General features: G+C 50.5%; 2 protein-coding genes across 5 annotated transcripts; both read right to left on the bottom strand.

Moving 5' to 3' along the window:
- Nucleotides 1-364: 364 nt before the first annotated feature.
- Nucleotides 365-2,255, bottom strand: EPO (erythropoietin). Its single transcript, XM_075994852.1, has 5 exons — nt 2,225-2,255; nt 1,961-2,109; nt 1,667-1,753; nt 1,224-1,403; nt 365-1,064 (listed from the first exon to the last, which is right to left on the bottom strand). Exons 1-5 carry the CDS (start codon nt 2,253-2,255, stop codon nt 909-911), a joined length of 603 nt encoding a protein of 200 aa, XP_075850967.1. The 3' UTR covers nt 365-908.
- Nucleotides 2,256-13,094: 10,839 nt separating this feature from the next.
- On the bottom strand, nt 13,095-14,325 carry POP7 (POP7 ribonuclease P/MRP subunit). 4 transcript variants are annotated; one of them, XM_075995346.1, is made up of 2 exons: nt 14,209-14,325; nt 13,095-13,795 (listed from the first exon to the last, which is right to left on the bottom strand). In XM_075995346.1, exon 2 carries the CDS (start codon nt 13,783-13,785, stop codon nt 13,363-13,365), a length of 423 nt encoding a protein of 140 aa, XP_075851461.1. In that variant the 5' UTR covers nt 13,786-13,795; nt 14,209-14,325; the 3' UTR covers nt 13,095-13,362. The 4 variants fall into 4 exon arrangements, with proteins under 4 accessions (XP_075851461.1, XP_012614940.1, XP_012614938.1 ...); XM_012759486.3 differs by having other exon boundaries at nt 13,941-14,263; XM_012759484.2 differs by having other exon boundaries at nt 14,043-14,262.
- Between the last annotated feature and the right edge of the window lie 4,967 nt (nt 14,326-19,292).

The following is a 19,292-nucleotide window of genomic DNA, read 5'->3' as shown; positions in this document are numbered from 1 at the left end:
CAGTAGCCAGGGTTGGCAGCTACTGCCAGCCCCTAAAAGGACTCCTCCTCCTGGCTCTTGCTTCCTCAATGGCACCTTTGGCTCACTAAAGGCTCGTCCTGGGCAGGGCTGGCAGCTGCATAATGAGGAACAGCCTTGAATGGAGCCGCCTTATTGACCGGTGTGGGCAGAGCTTGTGGCCTCAAGCCCGGTGAGGTCAGGAGGTCATAAAGGCTGTGTGAGGCAGCACGTAGGGCCCAATCCCCGCCCCTACAACTTCTGGTTTCCCAGACCTGCTGCCCTGCTGCCAAGATGGGGGCAGAGCCAGGGAAGTAGGGGGCTCCGGGGAAAACAGAGAAGCCAAGAGCCATATTAGTGGTTTCAGTTCTTGCCAGTGAGATTGAAAAATACACAAGACTTGGACCCATGAGAGCCAGAGGTCAGCCCCCATCCCATCTTCACGGCTCCCACCGCCCCCCATCCAGTGGGCCCCTGTCATGACAGTCCCCATGGGGCCTGAAGAATTCACAGCTTGCCACTTAAATTCTCCAGTTCATCCTCCTGTCCCTGATGGTAGGTACAAAAAGAGGTATTTGCCTCCAAAGCTTGTCCTGGCATCCCATCCTGCAGGGCATCAGGTGAGTTTAGGTGTCTCCCCACCATGGCGCTGTCCCTGAGTTTAAAGCTGATCTCTGAATTCTTCCTGCTTTGGGGCCTCAGGCTGGCCCTATGACATCCTTCAGTCTCACAGTTGAGCTCTGAACAGTTCCTTTGGCCCCTGAGATGTCACTGCTGGCACTGGAGTGTCCGTGGGACAGGCGGGCATTGAGCTGATAGCCCCTCGATGGGGGTTGGGAGTGGTGGGGGAAGGCGTGGCACAGGCAATGTGGTGAGTGAGGTGGTGGACGTGACCAGGAGGGGGCACCTGGTCACCTGTCCCCTCTCCTGCAGGCCTCCCCCGTGTACAACTTCAGCTTTCCCCGGAGGAAATTGGAGTAGATTCGGAAAAGTTTGCACAGAGTGTCTACAGTGAACGTTCGGAGTGGAGCAGCTGAGGTTGCAACTGGAGGGGAGATGGCTTCCTTCTGCCAAGGGGAGAACAGGAGGTTACTGCAGTGCTGGGGACCCCGGAGGGAGGTGGGATTAGGAACAGAATAGGGACGTAAGGAGAGCCCCAGTATTCCTTCACAGGCCCTTTCTCTCTGTCTTAGAAAGGGCACACAGAAGTGTCCTCAGCTACTCACCTGGGCTCCCAGCGCCCGAAGCAGGGAGGTGAGGCTGCGCAGGCCGCTGACGGCTCTGTCCACGTGCAGCTGCAGGGTCTCTGATGGCTGGGAGGAGTTGGCCAACAGGGCCTGGCCCCTCAGGACGGCTTCTGAGAGCAGGGCCAGGCCCTGCCAGACTTCTACAGCCTGCTGCCCAACCTGCAGGGAATGGAGCCGTGGAATCAGCTGTCACAGGCCATCCCCTCCCTGCTCAGCAGCCCCAGACACCAAGCTAAGCAAACAGAGTATGCAATAAGGTTTGTTGAATGAATGAATGAGTGAGTGAACAAATGAATGAGCATATTCCATACAGCCCTCATCTCTCTTGCTCCATTTCTTCTCTTGTCTCCATCATTCCCTCTTTTACCCTATCAGTTTCCCAAAATGAGACTCCCCAAGAGGAAGGAAGAAAATGAACTCACCTCCATTCTCTTCCAGGCATAGAAGTTAACTTTGGTGTCTGGGACGGTGATATTCTCGCTCAAGCTGCAGCCTTCGGCACAGCCCATCTGAAATGTACACAAGGAGTTAGGCCCCTCAGGGCAGGGCTCTGATTCCGGGACCACCGGCCATAGGACGCCCCTTACCTAGCTTCCAGGTATGCTTTGGGAGCCACCAGCTGTATCATCCTGGGAGGATCCAGCTTCCCACCTCCACCCTGAACCCTGGAGCCCTGCAAGTGAGTTCAGTGGAGCGTGCTGGGGGGAGGGCCTCACCGTGACATTCTCTGCCTCCTTGGCTTCCAGGATGTACCTCTCCAGCACTCGACCATCACAGATGAGGCTAAGGCGTGGGGGGGCGCCCAGCACTGGGAGGCCCAGAGAAAGCAGCAGCAAGGACGGCAGAAGCAGCCGGGCAGGACATTCTAGAATAGAGCCAGGCTGAGTGTGAGGCCAGGAGGGGAGGAGAAGGGTGGGTTTGGAGTAATACGTTCACTTATCCTGCGCCTGTGCCACTAGCTTGTCCTTTCGGACCCCAACCTTGCCAGCGCTCAGCCACCGCAGCCCTCATTCAATCCCGCGGCCCATGCGCACCCCACCCCCCAGCTACCGGCATCCACTTCTCCGGCCAAACTTCAACCCCGGTGTGACACAGGCTTCCCCTCTCGAAGGTCCCGTTTGTGCTCTAGGACTCAGGTATCAGCTTAGCTTCCCACCCACAGAGCGGCGCCTCTCCTGCCGGAACCCTCAAACTCTGTCCCGGTCCCCAAGTCAGGGTTTTGCCATCCACAGGGACTCCCCAAGCCCTGCCGGCACCTGGAGACTGCCCCACTGCCCTCCCCCTTCCGGGGTCCTTGGCAAGTCTCGGGTCCTTGAACCCGTCACCTCCCGGCCAATAGCCCCAGCGCTAAATCCCTCCTCAAACAGGGGCCCGGGCCGGCGGGAGCTCCGCAGCCCGCGGGTACTCACCGCACACCCCCATCTCCGCGCCTCGCCCGGCCTCTCAGCGACCAGGGGCTTGGCCGGCGCCCACGCCGGGAGCCCTCATCCCGGGAAGCTCGGCGGGGCAGTACAGTCGCACCGGCCTGAAGGAGGGCGCCGCTGTCCAGGGGGCGCGGGCACGTCGTGGCCGCCGAGGCCGGGGTCGGAGGAGAGCCGGCACGGTGGCCCTGGCCAGGGTCCGGGAGTCCGGCGCGGCGCAGCGACCGGCCGGGGTTGGCTCGGGGACTCTGCGGCTCCGGCCGGGGGTCGGGGCTGTTATCAGCATGTGTGCGTGCGCGGGTGGGGGTGGGGATGAGACTGTGTGCGTGAGGGGTCGCCGGGGGTCAAAGCAGGGGGCAGGACGCCTGGGTCGGGGGCTCGCCGGGGCGGGAGAAGGGCTGCTGCGGACGCGCGCGGCGCACCAGGCTGCCCGAGGCCCCTGGGCTCTGGGAGGGGAGCGCAGCCCGGTGCGCACCCGCGGGACAGGCAGAATGCCGGCGGGCACCGGGAGAGGAGCGCCGTCGGGGAAAGGCTGGGGACCGGACACCTCTCCTGGGAATGTCCCGGTCTTGGACAAGGGCTCAGAGGTGCCTGGGTTCCTAGGTTCCGCGAAATAGCTGGGTCTGGAAGCCTGGAAGCTGCTGGCTGGAGCAGCTCGGTTGGTTGCCTTCCTTCTTACAATCCCAGAACGTGTTCTAGAAACCAGTGTTGTTTGTGTTGGGGACGGGGACCAAGGGAACAAGAAATTTGAGGTTCTTTTTCCCAGACTCCTCACTTTCTAAGACCCTTAAAACTCAGAAACTTACCTTTTAAGGCAAAAAGCACATGTCACACTGTGCAGGACACACATGCACTTTGACATCTGGGGTTTTTTTGACCTGTAGTATAGGTTAACCTACGTGGCAAAATTCTTAAGAACCCTGAAATAGAGCTAGCCTCGAGAGTGATGGGAGCTGGGACTTACAGCTAAGCTTTTGTGGCCCCTGGGAGCCCTGAGGCAGAGGGGAAAGCTCCCCAGAGCAGGAGTCCAAGGCTAGCTGGCCTCTCACACCGTAGAAAGTGGCTTGGGTGCCCTCACCTGTCAATGAGTGTGATGAAAGTACCAGCCTCACTTCACTCAGGTTTCATAAAAGACAGGAAAGTCCTACACACACTCCCTACTTAGTCTCATGATATTAGAAATATGTATTTATTATTAATTAATTAATTTAGAGATATGGTCTTGCTATGTTGCTCAGGCTGAAGTTCAGTGGCTATCTATAGGCACAATCCCACTACAGATCAGCATGGGAATTTTGACCTGCTCTGTTTCTGACCTAGGCTAGGTCACCCCTCCTTAGGCAACCTGCTAGTTCCCTGCCTCTGAGAGGTCACCATATTGATGCCAAATTTAGTGCGGACACCTGACAGGCATAGCACACTACAGCCCAGAACTCCTGGGCTCAAGCGATCCTCCCAGCCTCAGCCTCCTGAGTAGCTGGAACTACAGTCACGTGCCACCACTCCTGGAGATGTTGGAGATAGTTTATTTGTGTATTCACTGACTCTTTTGTGCAAGGGTAGAACAGAGATAAAATGGGTACCCAGGGCAGTATGTTGAGAACTGAAGTGTGCAGATCTGAGCTATAAGAGCTTGGAAGAGGAAGAGCTTACCTCTAGCTGGGGGAAATCAAGGAGGATTTGTTGGAGGAGGTGACAATGAGCTCAGCCTTGACCAGGGCTGGAGGGGGTGGGGGTGTCAATGAGAAGAGATGTGAAGTGGGTGGAGGAGGGACACTCAGGGTGTGGGGTGGAGAAGGGAGAGGTGGTAGATGAGGCCAGAGTGCTGGTTAGGGAGGCGTCAAATTGGGAAGGGCCTTGAATGCCACTCTGAAGAATTTGGATTTTGTTTGGAAAGAGTGGGAAACATTCACTCATTCATTCAAGAGATACTTAAGGAATACCCATTCTTGGCCAGGGACCTGGGGCTAAAGCAGCAAATGCCACAGACAGAAATGCCTGCCCTGGGGGAGCGGACATTCTAGTGGGGAGGCCACAATGAGCACAAAGATAGAGGATCTCATGGCTGTAAGGACTAAGGAGAAAAGGCAGAAGGGGGCCCAGGAGTTGCAGTTTTAGGTAAGGGAGTTGGGGACTTGGCTGATGCAGGTGAAGGAGGGAGCCAGGAGGGGGTGCGAGGTGGAGGAGAGCATGATCAAAGAGGTATTTGGAGAGATAGAAGGGTGAGGGGCAGGAGACAGGCGGGTGTTCTACTCCCTGAAAGTGACACGGGCCTACCTCCCTGGGACCCTGCCCACCTTGAGCCTGCTCCCGGCCTTCCCCAAACCTGCCGTCCAGGCTCCCAGCCCCACTCAGCCATCAGAGCCTGGGTCTACTTCCTTCCCAGAACCCAGCTGTGGGACATGAACACGCACACTCACGTCCACACATGTCTGCACGTGCATTCTGTCCCAACCCACCCTTCTCCCCAGGCTCTGCTCTCCCGGGCCCCTGACTCCTGTGTCACTGCCCTGACCTAACCATGGAGAGGGGGCCAGGGACAGATGGCCGGGTGGGGTGGACACAGCCTGAGGAGAAGGAGGAGCCTTTTGGGCTGTGGGATCTCCCCCTCCCCGTCTCACACAGCTCAGCAGAGGTCCTTAGGCCCCTGCCTGCCAGACAGAAGGGAGATGGGCCAGGAGCACCAGCCTCTGGATGCTGGAGCCTGCAGGGACAGGCCACGGCTGCCTTGTCCCCTGGGGCCTTTAGAGAGAAAGCTCCGATTGCAGCGTGGGAGGGAAGATAGATGGCAGGATCTTGGTCTGCGCCAGGCCTCGTCCAAAGCCATAGTAATCCTGCTGACTGGTCAGAAGCCGGTTTGGGGTCTGGCTTCAGCCCAGATACTCTTGGATCCCGCCAGTAGGGTCCATCCATCTGTCCTTGAGGAACAGGAAGAAAACAGGACGCCACCTGGGGCTCTCCCTTCAATCCTCCTGGCCAGTTCCCCTCCAGAAATACCTGCTGGTATTTCTCTGGCACGGTGTGAGCCAGGCCCAGGACTGTGGCCGAGTCCCCTCGCTGACCCCTCCAGTTGACCCCTAACCCTGCTACTTGATTAACCTTGAGGTGAGTAGCCTCGTTTTTGTCACTCCTCTGGGCCTGCAGTGGCTCCCCATTACCTCAGAACAGTGGCCCTCACTTTCCAGCCTGTTCTCCACTGTGCTCTCTCCCATTCCCTCCATCACAGGAGCACAGTGAGATGGCTTGCAGCTCCCCTCACTTTGCTCACCCTGTGCCTTCCACCTGGGTCATCCTTCCAACTATCTCCTTCTTTTCTCCAAAGCCCAAACCCAAGCATCACCTCCTCCACACAGACTTTCCCGATCCCCCAGTAGGAATTGTCTCCTCCTCCTGCACTGCCATCATTTAGGCCACTCACTGGCAGGGCCAGCAAGGCTAGCTGTCAAAGCTGAGCACTGCACAACTCCAGGGGGCATTCATAAAGACTCTGAGGCTGAGTCTTGAGGAGGCTGAGGCAGGAGGATTGCTTGATGTCAGGAGTTTGAGACCAGTCTGAGTAAGAGCAAGAACCTATCTTACAAAAAATAGGAAAAAAAAAATAGCTAAGCGTGGTGACACATGCCTGTAGTCCTAGCTACTTAGGAGGCTGAGGCAGGAGGATCGCTTGAGCCCAGGAGTTTGAGGTTGCAGTGAGCTATGATGGTGCCAGGGAATGGAACTCTTTGGAGTCATGCAGCACCAGTGCCCTTGTACTCAGAAAAGAGAGCAAATGACCATATGTAGGTCTCATACCTCATACACCTTTGTGCCCACCAAGCACCCAGCATGTTGCTTGTGTGGGCATCGCCCACATGTGGATTGCATTATGTGGTCCCTCCACTCCAGGCTCCTTGGCCAGAGAACAGGAGGTCTAGAGATGGGAGAAAGCCACATCGGGCCAACCCAGGTTCCTGGGACCCTGGGGGCCCTGGAGACCTCCATCTGCTTCCTGAAGCAGGGTATGAAAAGGACGGTTGTGATGACAGGATGGCGGGGGTGGAGACAGACTCTGTTCCAGAGATTCCTCCTGGCAGCCAATTGAGATTGGAAATCCAAGGAGAAGAAAATTTACAGCCCCCCTGAGCTGTCCCAGACCCCCAGGCTGCACGGAGGCCCAGCTGCCTGGAGGCGGGCTGGGGGTGGGGGGGCTCTGGGCCTTTCCTCCCCGCTCCTTTCTAAGCAGTGGCTTCTTGGCTCAGCTTGGGAGTTCAGCCAGCGGCCCAGAGGACCTTCTGTGCTGGGAAGTGAGGTGTCCGGGGGCCTTTGTGGGGGGAACTTCCTGGCCCTTGGGGAACCGGGAAAGAAACACGAATGCTGGAGAACCAAAGGAAAGTCCTTTGCCAAGGTCAACTTGGAGAAATTGAGGCAAGGGCTGCTTTCTTGATCACAAAGGAGTTGACAGAAGCAACATCCAGGTTTCTGTTCTCAGCCAACACTTCTGTAGCCCAATGGCCTCAAAAGGTTGTCCAGTGTTACTAGGAGTGCTTGGATTCTGCCACTGACTTGCTAGGTACCTGACTTGGACATATGACTTGGACTTTTTTCTGCAGAACGAGGATGCTGAAAACGTCAGTAATTTCTTCCTGGGGTTGTGTTGGGATTACATTAATATAACACCTGGCACATGGTAATCGATAAATGCCAGCTAGTATTATGCTACTCTCGATTATCTCTTCTATTTGTGTTTTCTTTGGAGACCTGGAGACTCAGTCTTCCTCCAGTATCCTCCACTGTTTCCTCTTGGGAGCCAGGACAGATTCACAGCACGGTATCTCTGGTATTGTGGCTGCCCCACCATGCAACTCACTGGAAAAGGGTCATCAAAACAGTGGGGTGGACATAGGTGTCTCTGGGTGCCCATATTGACTGCACTTAGGAGAGACTGCCCCTAAACACAGTTGAGTGAAATGGCATCGCTATAGGAGTTAGAGGTTGAGAAGAGGCAGGCATCAAGGCAGACTTAAACTTGCTTGGTTTATTCAGATCTGGAGGCCCACAGTGATTTCTTGCCCCATCAATGTGGGTCTCTTCCTAGGGAGGCCAGAAGAAGCCCCGGTGACCTTGGCCTGAATGAGACCTTGGGCTCACCCTAGATAAGGCCACCCTCTTGGCTGCTTATCTCTGAATCCCCCAAACCCTTGAATCCTTGAAAGAATGTTCCCAGAGCACCAGAGACATCCACCTTAAGCTCTAGAACCACTTCCTCCTGGTCGTATTTCTGTGAAAGATATCAGACCACATCCTAGCATCTCTAGCCAACAAGTATCATTGAGCATTCCTTCTTTTTTTTTTTTTTTTGTAGAGATGAGGTCTTGCTACGTTGCCCAGGCTGGTCTCAGACTCCTGGCTTCAAGCGATCCTTCTGCCCCCCAAAATGCTGGGATTACAGGTGTGAGCCACCACGCCTGGCCTCACTGAGTGTTCCTAAGCTCTATCCTATATCAGAAGAAAACAGAGCTGATAAATTGACCAGAGTAGCTTTCCCCTGTCCAAGCAAAAATAAATTCAGAAAATCCTAACTTAAAAAAAGCAAAACATGCATTTTCTCCGTGATCTTAGATGGAATAAAAAAATAAATAAAGAAATAAAATAAGTATGTATTAAATAATTTTGAAATAAAAAAACAAAACAATAACAACAAAAAACTATTGGCAACATAAATGAGAAGCATTTTTCTTTTGCATGTAAGGCCTTTGCAGGTGGGCAGTTGTGAATGCAAAAGTTTCATTTTGTTGACACCAGATGGGACTCAATGACTTTTGAAGTATTTTGCACGAAATCCTTCTACTGGGCAGCTCTCTTGGCTATTCCTACCTAGAGAAGTATAGGCCAAGCTCTACTCGAGGGAAGTTTATAGCAGCCTGAGATATATGCATCAACATCCACATTTAGCAACTATATTCCCAAATTGTTCATGGTTCACTGAGAACTAACGAATTATAAGAACTTGCTGCTTGATCCCATAGGCACTCCCCCATCTGTAGATAAGTGAGCCCTTTGGCTCATGTCTTATGTAGTTCATGAGCCAGCAAGCAATTTTAGTCCTGAAAGGAAAGTTATTTTTCTTGCAGCAAACAAGAGTCATAGACTCTGAGTTGGAATGGACCCAGGAGGTTCTGCTAGCATACTTTCAGCGACAAGACATTTGGTGTTTCTCAAGGGAGCGATGCTTGTTACAGAGGACGCCGCAAGCTGTCCTCCTGCGTACCCATCCATGTATTCATCCACCCGTTCATTCATCAGATATTTGTTACTGGATTAGGCAATAAAATCACTTCTTGAGGTTATCGCATCAGGTTTCTAACTAACTCCCTAATCACCGCACCTAGAGAACAAAGGATCAATCCAAACAGGCTTTGTAAAAAATTAACTTTTTGTTATTACAAAAACAATAATGTGATCATTGAAAAACTAGAAAACAGAGCTGAACCCAAACACATAAATTACAAAGCACCCCTAATGCCATTAGGGAGATGGGGCCTTAAGTGGCCATTTTCACTGACTTCCTTCTTGGTGGGGTGACCTTTGCCTCGTTCCAACTCTCTGTACAGTTGGACACCTACCTGTTCCCTAAGGAGCCATATCTGACACATACTTGTCCAACCTCTTGAGAGGTTGGAGGGTTTGTGGAACACACCATTCTTCCCTGACTCCTGACCAAGCACCTAGAACTCACCTGGGACAAAGTGCTGGGCCTTCCTAGGAGAGTCATCAGCTCATCTGAACCACTTAACATGTCCTGAGGGCCCGCCCTTTTCCCTGCTAGGAGAGCCAATTAAAAGCCTGGCAGAATAACCTGGACTAGTGAGTCACATATACAAAATCACCTTCCTTCCCTTCTCCCCATTCCTATTTCAAAGCCTTAAACCAGGCGTCCTCAAACTATGGCCCTCGAGCCACATGCGGCAGCCTAGCACATTTATCCGGCCCTCTGGGTGTTTTTGCCGCGCTGCCTGTCCTGCTTAGCAGCTGACTTGTCCTGGGCCCACAGTGCGTACTCTCCTCTGAGGGACAGTGAGTGAACTGGCACCCTGTTTAAAAAGTTTGAGGACCCCTGCCTTAAACCATTTCTTAGCAAAATGGCTTCGTACTAAATAATAGTAGCCCCAGGCCAGGTGTGGTGGCTCACATCTGTGAGCCAAGGCAGGAGGATCTCTGGAGGCCAGGAGTTCGAGATCAGCCTGAGCAAGAGGGAGACTCTGTCTCTACAAAAATTAGAAAAATTAGCCAGATGTGATGGCACGTACCTTTAGTCCCACTACTCAGGAGGCTGAGGCAGGAAGGTCACTGGAGCCCAGCAGTTTGAGCTTGTAGTGAGCTATGATGATGCCACCCGCAATCAAGCCTAGACGACAGAGCGAGACCCTGTCTCACAGAAAAAATAGTAGCCCTTACTATTTATTAAGCTTTTACTATTGCTAGGACAATTGCAAGCACTACACAAATTACTTGTCTTTTTAAATCTGTTTGCTTCCCATTAGACTTTACAGGACCCATAGTTTATACCTCTCTTGGCAGGCAGGACACCTAACACAGATCCTGACAACTGGTGGAGGCCCAAAAAATGCTATGGATGATAAGCCAGTGTCTACTCTTATCCAAGACAAGTATTTGCATTCTGGCCTCTGGGGATCTGTTTCTGAAGTAAGAGGTCACTTCCCATTCATGTGGGCTCTGGAACCATTGATTAAAACAGAGGGGCACACTGCATTTGGACATGCCTTCTGAACTGGAAGTCACTTCAGAGGGCCAGTAAAGGGAGGGGAACAGAGGTGGGAGCCTCCCTATGGAGGGTACTAGATTTGGGGTTCCCTGCCCCACCCACCCACCATGCAGGGACTCCAGTAGATACAGGGACCTTGTTCACGCCCCCTACCTGCCCCCCCACACACTAAACAGTGAGCCCCTAGACCCTTTCTCCCTTCAGTGGCAATGTCTAGGGTCTGTTTCTGCAGAACTGCCACTGAGAGAAGCCCCACTGGCGAGCAGTGAGAAAACATGGAGTAGAAAAAACGAGGCTGGAAGAGGGAGCTGCCAAAACAAACCAAATGCAAAAGGGCTGCCTTCCTCCACCTCAGCTGGGCCAAGGCCAGGGACGCAGAGACAAGAGCACATACGTGCAAGGAGACACAGTTCCATCCAGCTGCCTGCCGGCTCCCTACTCCACTACTCAGGGGCTCCCAGGCAAGGCAGCCTTGCAGTCAAGGCTGATGGGGTAGGGGGTTGTAGCTCAATAAAAATGTCACAGCCTAGTCTCCCCACTGTCTCCTGGTTTCTGGCCACCTGGAATCCCTCCAGTCTCACAACACACCCTGCCTATTCACGAACCCCTTTTGATCTCTCTGCCAAATATGCCCTTTCACCTCTTTTCTGCCTGGCAAACTCTTATTCACTCTTCAATACCCAGGTCAAAGGGGAAACTATTTTGGTTTGGTCACAGGTACTTCGCTGTAGTAAAAAAAAAGAACTATTTTGGACCCCACCAGGAAGTTAGCTCTTTCCACCTCCACCTTTCTATTGCACACCACTCTTCTTACATAACACATCTTACTCATTCACAAACACTTGTTTTCACACCTTCCCAATTAGGTGGTGAGTTCCTTGAAGGTAGGTGCCATTTCATACAAACAAACCAGAAGAAGGGATTTGAGAAATCAGGAGCCTGATTTTCAGACCCCCAAACCAAACTACCTTCACAAGAACTAAAGTAAAATCCTGTTACTAACCCTTACATCAGAGGCTTTCAAACTCCTGTGACCGCCAATAAAAAACATAATTTATGTCCTAACTAGTATGGATGTGTATACACACATATCTAACTGAAAAAGTTTCAATAAACATTACAATTTCAGTTGCACTTTTTATTTTTTACTTGCTTTATTCATTTATTTATTTTGAGACAGAGTCTCACTCTGTTGCCTGGGCTAGAATACCGTGGCGTCAGCCTAGCTCACAGCAACCTCAAACTCCTGGGCTCAAGCAATCCTATTGCTTCAGCCTCCCGAGTAGCTGGGACTACAGGCATGCGCCACCATGCCCAGCTAATTTTTTCTATATATATTAGTTGGCCAATTAATTTCTTTCTATTTTTAGTAGAGACTGGGTCTCCCTCTTGCTCAGGCTGGTTTCTTACTCCAGACCTTGAGCAATCTGCCCACCTCGGCCTCCCAGAATGCTAGGATTATAGGCGTGAGCCACCATGCCCGGCCTTTTTAAAATTAACGCAGTAACACAGTAAATTGAAGTCAAGGCCCACAGATGGGTGGGTCATTACTCACTTTACTAAAAATTGCCTTAGGCAGGTGTGGTGCTGGCTCATGCCTGTAATCCCAGCACCTTGGGAAGCTAAGGCATGAGGATGAGCCCAGGAGCCTGAGACCAGTCTGGGCAACACAGCAAGTGATGGGTCCACTGCATTCTAGCTTGGATGACAGAGCTAGACCCCATCTCAAAATAACACAGAACATTGCTTTAGATGGTTCTAAGTGTAATAAACATGAAAAATCGGGTGAGCACAAAAATATTAAAAAAATTATTTATTACCTGTGTACCCAGTAATTAATTATTCAGGGTGAGGCTTCCCTTTCCCACTGGAGCAGCTCAGTCAGAAAGGGTGTGAAGGGTGCCTAGGAGCCAGCTGGGCCCTGCAGGACCAGAAATTACAAGCAGCACCCTCTCAGTCCCTACCACAGAGCCTGACACAGGGAGGCCATGAATCATGTCCTAGTTTGCTTTCTTCATACTAAAACCCTCACCTCTACCATGTCTGGGACCATTGCCAAGGAGCCTGATGCATCCTGAGCACCATGGCTGAATCTCAGCACGTGAGAGTATACTTTATCTGCCCAGCCTTCCTAAGAAGAAAAATTTGAAAGCAAACATTGGGATTGTTGGGTTTCTGCACTGTACTAAACAGTTTGTTTTATGTTATACAGTGTTCATAGTAGAATCTAAGCTCTCTATGGAACCAGGAAACACCTGGGTTCTCCTCCTGTACTTAGGTACCTGTAAAATTTCCTGCTCTAGGCTTCTGGCTCACACCTGTTATACTAGCACTCTGGGAGGCTGAGGCAGGAGGATTGCTCAAGGTCAGGAGTTCGAGACAGCCTGAGCAAGAGACCCTGTCTCTACTATAAATAGAAAGAAACTAGCTGGCCAACTAAGAATATATAGAAAAAATTAGCTGGGCATGGTGGTGCATGCCTGTAGTCCCAGCTACTCAAGAGGCTGAAGCAGGACTGCTTGAGTCCAGGAGTTTGAGGTTGCTGTGAGCTAGGCTGACACCACAGCAGTCTATTCCAGGCAACGGAGCCAGACTCTGTTTCAAAAAAAGAAAAAAAATATTTCCTGCTCTAGGTACACACAGAATGTACACAGACAAGAGGCAGTGGCAGGAAACAAACACAACTTGGCACTTTTTTATTGTACAGGACAATAATTACAGAACATACAGACTCAGGAAGACCTTCTGCTTGGGCCTAACTAGAGACAACTGCCCCCCCTCCCTCAATGCAGAACCCTCTGGGCTGTGAGGGAGTAGCCTTTTCTTAACATGGCTGTGATGGGAGGTCCATGACAGTACTCAGCATGAGAACAGCCATATCTGGGCCTAGCTGAGTGTTTTCTGGGAGGGGATAAGAGGACCAGCTTCATTTCAATTACTTGGGTGTGACCCTGAAGACTCGGATGTGGATGGCTGAGTTGTTTCGGATTCTGGTCAACGGCTCCCGTGTATCAGTCTCTGGTTCCAGCTCATCAACAAGCTCCACGGTGGAGGTATTAGCAGCCACCTGCAAGGACCCGAAGCTGCCTGCCTGCAGCTGCAGGGCAATGTTGATGGCACGGTTGATGGCCAGGCCCAAGCCATGAATGTAGATCTCAGTGCATGCATTCTGACCCCTAGCGCCTCCGTCTAGCAGCTTCTGGCAGCGGGCCAGTTGGGCCTTAAAGTCAGTCTTCATGTTGACATAAATGTCATTGGGCCTCCGGGGCAGGCGGTGGGGAAGCCGTTTCCTAAGGGTGTACTCCACCGGGTCCAGCTCAGCCTCGACGGCCCCGCGGGGCTCTCGGTTTTCTGCCATGCTGTGTGCCCTGGCATTAGAAAGCGATGACATCAGATGGGTGACACACGACTTCGCACCCTTTCCTACCGCGCCTCCGTACAAAGGGTGCGCCAGGGAGAGGGCACACTCTACGTCCCTCTTCCCTTCCAGCCTCTCAGGTCCCTGCCACTCACCTTAAGCATCCGCACCTCCCCGCCCCAGTTCTTATTCACTCATCACGTTGTCCCAACCTCACGCCCCTCCACCGCCCCCTTCCGCGGCTTTTGCGCGCCTACTTCCTCCGTTCCACCGTGTCCTGCAGGCGCGCGCGGTCCGCTCCCCGTCAGGCCACTTAAGGGCTCACCGGCCGGCCTAAGTAGAGGGCGCCGCCCGCGACCCCAAGTCCCACGGAAGCGAAGAAAAGGAACGTGAAACAGGCACGCCAAACGCCGGGCGTCCTACCGGCGCCAGGCTCAGGAGAAGACGGAAGAGTGCGCACGCGCGCCCGTCCCCTGCGGCCAGGCCCGCGCGATCCACGAATCGCCTTCCCGGCCTGCGTTCTGCCCGCCCCTTTCCTGAGCGCTCGCGCTACGGCGCGAGGCGTTTGAGTAACGCGAGGCTTCCGGCCGGGAGGGGACCTACCACGTGTACGCCTCGGGGGCGGGGCGGGAGGCAGGGGGAGGGCACCAAGTCCAAGCGGGGGAGGGGCTAGAAGGGGAAGGTGGCTTCTCTAGGCCAGCCCAAGTTCCTGGCCCGCGGAGGGGTCCCGAAGGAGAGAGACCAGGGCGAAGGCTATTCTAGGGGCGTGGAGGGTTGGAGAGTGGTGGGTCTTCCGTCTTCCCACAGAGAGCAGGGAGCGAGGCGAGTTCAGAAGACCGTGGTCGCGAAGGGGCCTGAAGGCGAGTCTGGACTCCCGGATCCGTCGCAGTTCTGGTCAGAAGAAGCGCGGGCATAATTGGCAGAGTTGACCTCCGGCCCAAGGTCGCTGTTGCTCAAGGGCGGAGGGGGGGACTTAGCGACAAGGCTGAGTCCCTACCTCGCGGGAGGACGGTGCCCCAGGACGCCCTTGCAGTCCCCGGGAACCCGACCATCTTTGCCGGGGACTCGAGCCATGAGCCGTAAACCCAGCTTTCACGGCTCCCCCGGGGGGGCACGCTGACCCACCCACACCCCTCAAGCATCGCCCACAAACTCCTCCGCTGCTGCCTGACTTGGGAGCGGGGCCTTGTCGCCCCCTGGCGGGCAAGACTGGGTGGCCGCGAGCCATTCGTGGCTCCCAAGGCCAGTGGGGAGGGAGGCTCTCTGCGTAGATTTATTTGTGTAGCTTCTGGAGAGTTCCCTTCGGAAATGAGTTAGACTCACACTGGAGACCTTGAACTACTCTCTGCTTCAGTTTCCCCATCACTCAAACGGGAATGCTAATTCCTGTCTTGCAAATGTGTTGTGAAACCCCTCTAATCCTGTAAATTGTAAACCAACACAAGTGCGTTGGCATATTTATGCCCCCCAGACCCTTCTCCAGTTGCTTAGGGCAGAGTCTGACCCCATTCGACCAAGTTTGGAAAGACTTCGGATTCCTAAGAACTTCCCTCCCCGCACCATGTAAATCCTGCAGTTCTCACCTTTAGCTTCAGATTCTTTCATTAATCACAAGTTTGGGGTTTATGTTGAATTGGAAGATTCTACAAAGTAAAGACATCAATTCTCCCCAAACTGATATATAAATTAATGAAATTCCTACGAAAATCCCAGCAAGAATTTTTATATAGGCAGGTTTATTATAAAATTTATATGGAAAGGCAAAAGAAGTAGAATAGTTAAAACAATTTTAAAAAAGAAAAAGTTGTTGGAATACTACTACTGATTTTAAGATTTACTATATAAGGGGGAGGAGGGGACGGGTAAATTTACACCTAATGGGTATAATGCACACTTATCTGGGTGAAGGGCACACTTACAACTTTGACTCAAACTGTACAAAAGCAAAGTATGTAACCAAAATGTGTGTACCCCTATAATATTCTGAAACAAACAAAAATATTTACTATATAAATAATCAAGAAAGGATGGTATCGACAGAGAGACAAAAAAAATCAACAGAATGGAATAGAGAACCTAGAAATAGACTCATATAAGTACAGACTGCTCATTTTTGACAAAGATCCAAAAACAGTTCAATGGGGAAAGAATGTCTTTTCAACAAGTGGCACTGAAAGCACTGGACAGATAGGCAAAGAAATGAACCTCAGCCTTGTGCAAAAAATTAACACAAAATGGATGGCAGATCTAAATATAAAATCTGAAATTGTAAAACTTCAAGAAAACAGAAAAAAAAAATCTTTATGATGTAGGATCAGGTGAAGAGTTCTTAGACATGACTCCAAAAACACAATCTGTAAAAGAAAAACATTGATAAACGAATCCATCAACATTTTAAAACCTTTGCTCTGTGAAAGATCACATTAATAGGATGAAAAGAGAAGCCAGGGACTGGGAGAAAATATTTGTAAGTCATATATCCAACAAAGGACTTGTATCCAGAATATACAAAGAACTCTCTAAACTCAAGAGTTAGAAAACAACCTGATTAGAAAATGGGCAAAAGTCTTGAACAGACACTTCAGCAAAAGAGGATATAAGAATGATGAGTAAGTATTCCATGCCATAGGATGGTCAGTATCATTCCCTACTAAGGAAATGCACATGAAAACCGTAACTAGCATTATACACTTAACAGAATGGCTAAAATCCAAAATCCTGACAATACCAAATGTGGATGAGAATGTAGAAAAACTGGATCTCTCATATGCTGCTTGTGCAAATGTAAAATGGTACAGCCATTCTGAAAAACAAGTTTGGCAGTTTCTTCTAAAATTAAACATACACTTACCATATGACCCAGTGAGAGTACTCCTAGGCATTTAAAAACCTGTACATGATGACATCCACAGCAGTTTTATTTATAATAGCCCAAACTGGAAACAACCCAGATGTCTTTCAATTGGTGAATGGTAACAAACTGTGGTACATACATCCCATAGGATACTACGCAGCAATAAGGGCTGGATCAAGGAGATCTGCAAGGCTGCTAGAATACTGGTGATAGTATATATTTCTGTGCTAAGCACTGAATATGTTATGTGGAAGACAAGGTGAGCAGTATATCATGACCTGTGCTACAGGGGACGGGGCATGTAAATGATTTGGTGGACCCCCTCAAGAGGAAACAGCCAATATGATCTTGAGGATCCAAGGTTTTCCAGAGGAGGTGATGATTAAGCTGAGACAAGGGCCGGGTACGGTGGCTCACGCCTGTAATCTGGGAGGCCGAGGCGGGCAGATTGCTCGAGGTCAGGAGTTTGAAACCAGCCTGAGCAAGAGCGAGACCCCGTCTCTACTATAAATAGAAAGAAATTAATTGACCAACTAAGATATATAGAAAAAATTAGCCGGGCATGGTGGCGTATGCCTGTAGTCCCAGCCACTCGTGAGGCTGAGGCAGGAGGATCGCTTGAGCCCAGGAGACTGAAGTTGCTATGAGCTAGGCTGACGCCACAGCACTCACTCTAGCCTGGGCAACAAAGCGAGACTCTGTCTCAAAAAAAAAAAAGTAGTGGGACTTGTATTTTATTACAATGGGGAGGTGTTGAAGGATTCAGCCCTGGGATATTGGGGAGAAGAGAAGGAACCAGCAAAGGTCAGAGAAGTAGCAGCTAGTGAAGTAGGAGGAAAACCATGGGAGCACAGCGTCCTGAAAACACTTCTGGAGGAGAAAGTGACCGTTGGTAGTCATAGGCTGCTGACAGGCATATAAATAAGATAATGGACCAGTGGATTTAGCAACATTGGTGGAGGTCATTGGTGACTTAATAGGCAGTTATATTTGGTTCACCAAAGAACTTAGCTCATGGCAGAAAGTAATTCTGAATGCAATAAATTAATTTTAAGGCCCATTATATCTGATAATTAACAATAAGCAGAGTTTATGGGCTATCACTACATTACTCAGATTGTGTGTCTTATCATGATATCTAAAATGTTTTATAAATTTTGATATCCATATATATATATAAAAGGTTCACAATTTAGGTGGGAGAAGCCAGGTTCTCTAATAAAACAATTTGACAGTAAGATAGTCTTTATCTCTTTGCATTTTATCGCAGGAAAATATTGCAGAGGAATCTGTCATTGAGAAAAAAGGCAGAGTTTGGCTGTTTGGTCTTGCTTGAGACCAGTCTTTCATCTCAATTAATCTAACCAAATCTCTTTGCTTAGTTCAAAAGCTTGCAAATTTAAAACACAGACATTTCCCAGCTTAACACCTGGATAAACAAAAATATGTTAGGTCCAAGTGATTTCTTTGTAATTTTCTTTATTTCTGTATGGGAGACTCACAGTTCTGATTTAATAGTTTCCTCTCAAAGAGGGACTTTGCATGTATCAATTTCCAGTGTCATCAGCATCAGCATTCCCACTTTACAGCTGGTGGAGATTACTTGCCCAGTGTCACAAACTGGTGTCCAGGAGACCCAGGGCCATCCTCCAGTTTTCTACCCTGGAGCCAGTGTGCCCTTTGACATGCTCTATCTACAGTGGGTGCTAGTCGCCAATCAAGAACTATCACAGTGGCATTAGAGGCCCTCAACTAAACTTTCTCCTTCACTTCTTCACTTCCAGGTCCTCTTCTCTCAAAAGCCTGGACTGTTGCTATTCCCAAGTCCATGCCCACTTTTCCTAAATCTACCCAAATCCTGCCTTTCCCTCCAGCTCAGCAGAAGCCACCACTCTCCCTGACTGCTTCCACTCCACATAAGTCCCCCCTTTTTATCCTGTACAATTTCTCTGTCATAAATAACAATCTCACATTTGCTTATTAACTATTAAAACATGCTAAGACTTCACTCATTCAGAGGTTAGGCTGCTGGTGACTTCAACCACCCAGAACACAGCTCCCATGTACAAAAGAAGAAAAAGAAAAGAAAAGAAAAAAGAAAAGAAAGAAAGAAAAGAAACCAACAGCAACAACAACAAAAGCTTTTGAGAAAAAACAGCTGTCATAGCTTATAAACTTTATGCTAGAATTCTCTGACTCAAGCTTGGATTCTCTTGATACATTTTCAAACAGTATGAACAGTCTTAAATTTGTGTTTCAGGGACTCTGTGGAACCAGAAGTCCCTATTAGCTAAAGTGCTTGCGCTGTGTACCCTGTGCCAAGCTGTTAAGTGCTTTACCATACAATCCAAAGACAGAGGTTCATTAACTTGTCGAGGGACATAGTCAGTAATGGATGGAACAAGCACAGGAGCCCCTACTCATTCTTAACCACTGCCATTTTGCAGCCGGTGAGCAAGCAGCTTGACTGACACACTGAAGCAGGAATTCTGACTGCCAAGAAAGTCAAGGGAATGTAAAAAGCAGAGAAGCCTGGAGAACTCAGTGCAGGAACAAAAGGCATTCTCCAGGTAGCTCTTGAGCTCTGTACTACTCTACTTAAGGTCTGGCAAGACACAAGGCACTCAGATTCCAAATCATAAACTTACCTTTT

This window comes from Microcebus murinus, chromosome 19 (genome assembly GCF_040939455.1).
Source record: "Microcebus murinus isolate Inina chromosome 19, M.murinus_Inina_mat1.0, whole genome shotgun sequence".
Classification (NCBI taxonomy): domain Eukaryota; kingdom Metazoa; phylum Chordata; class Mammalia; order Primates; family Cheirogaleidae; genus Microcebus; species Microcebus murinus.
Note: the sequence above shows the minus strand (reverse complement) of the source record. Positions and strands in the feature narration are given on the sequence as shown.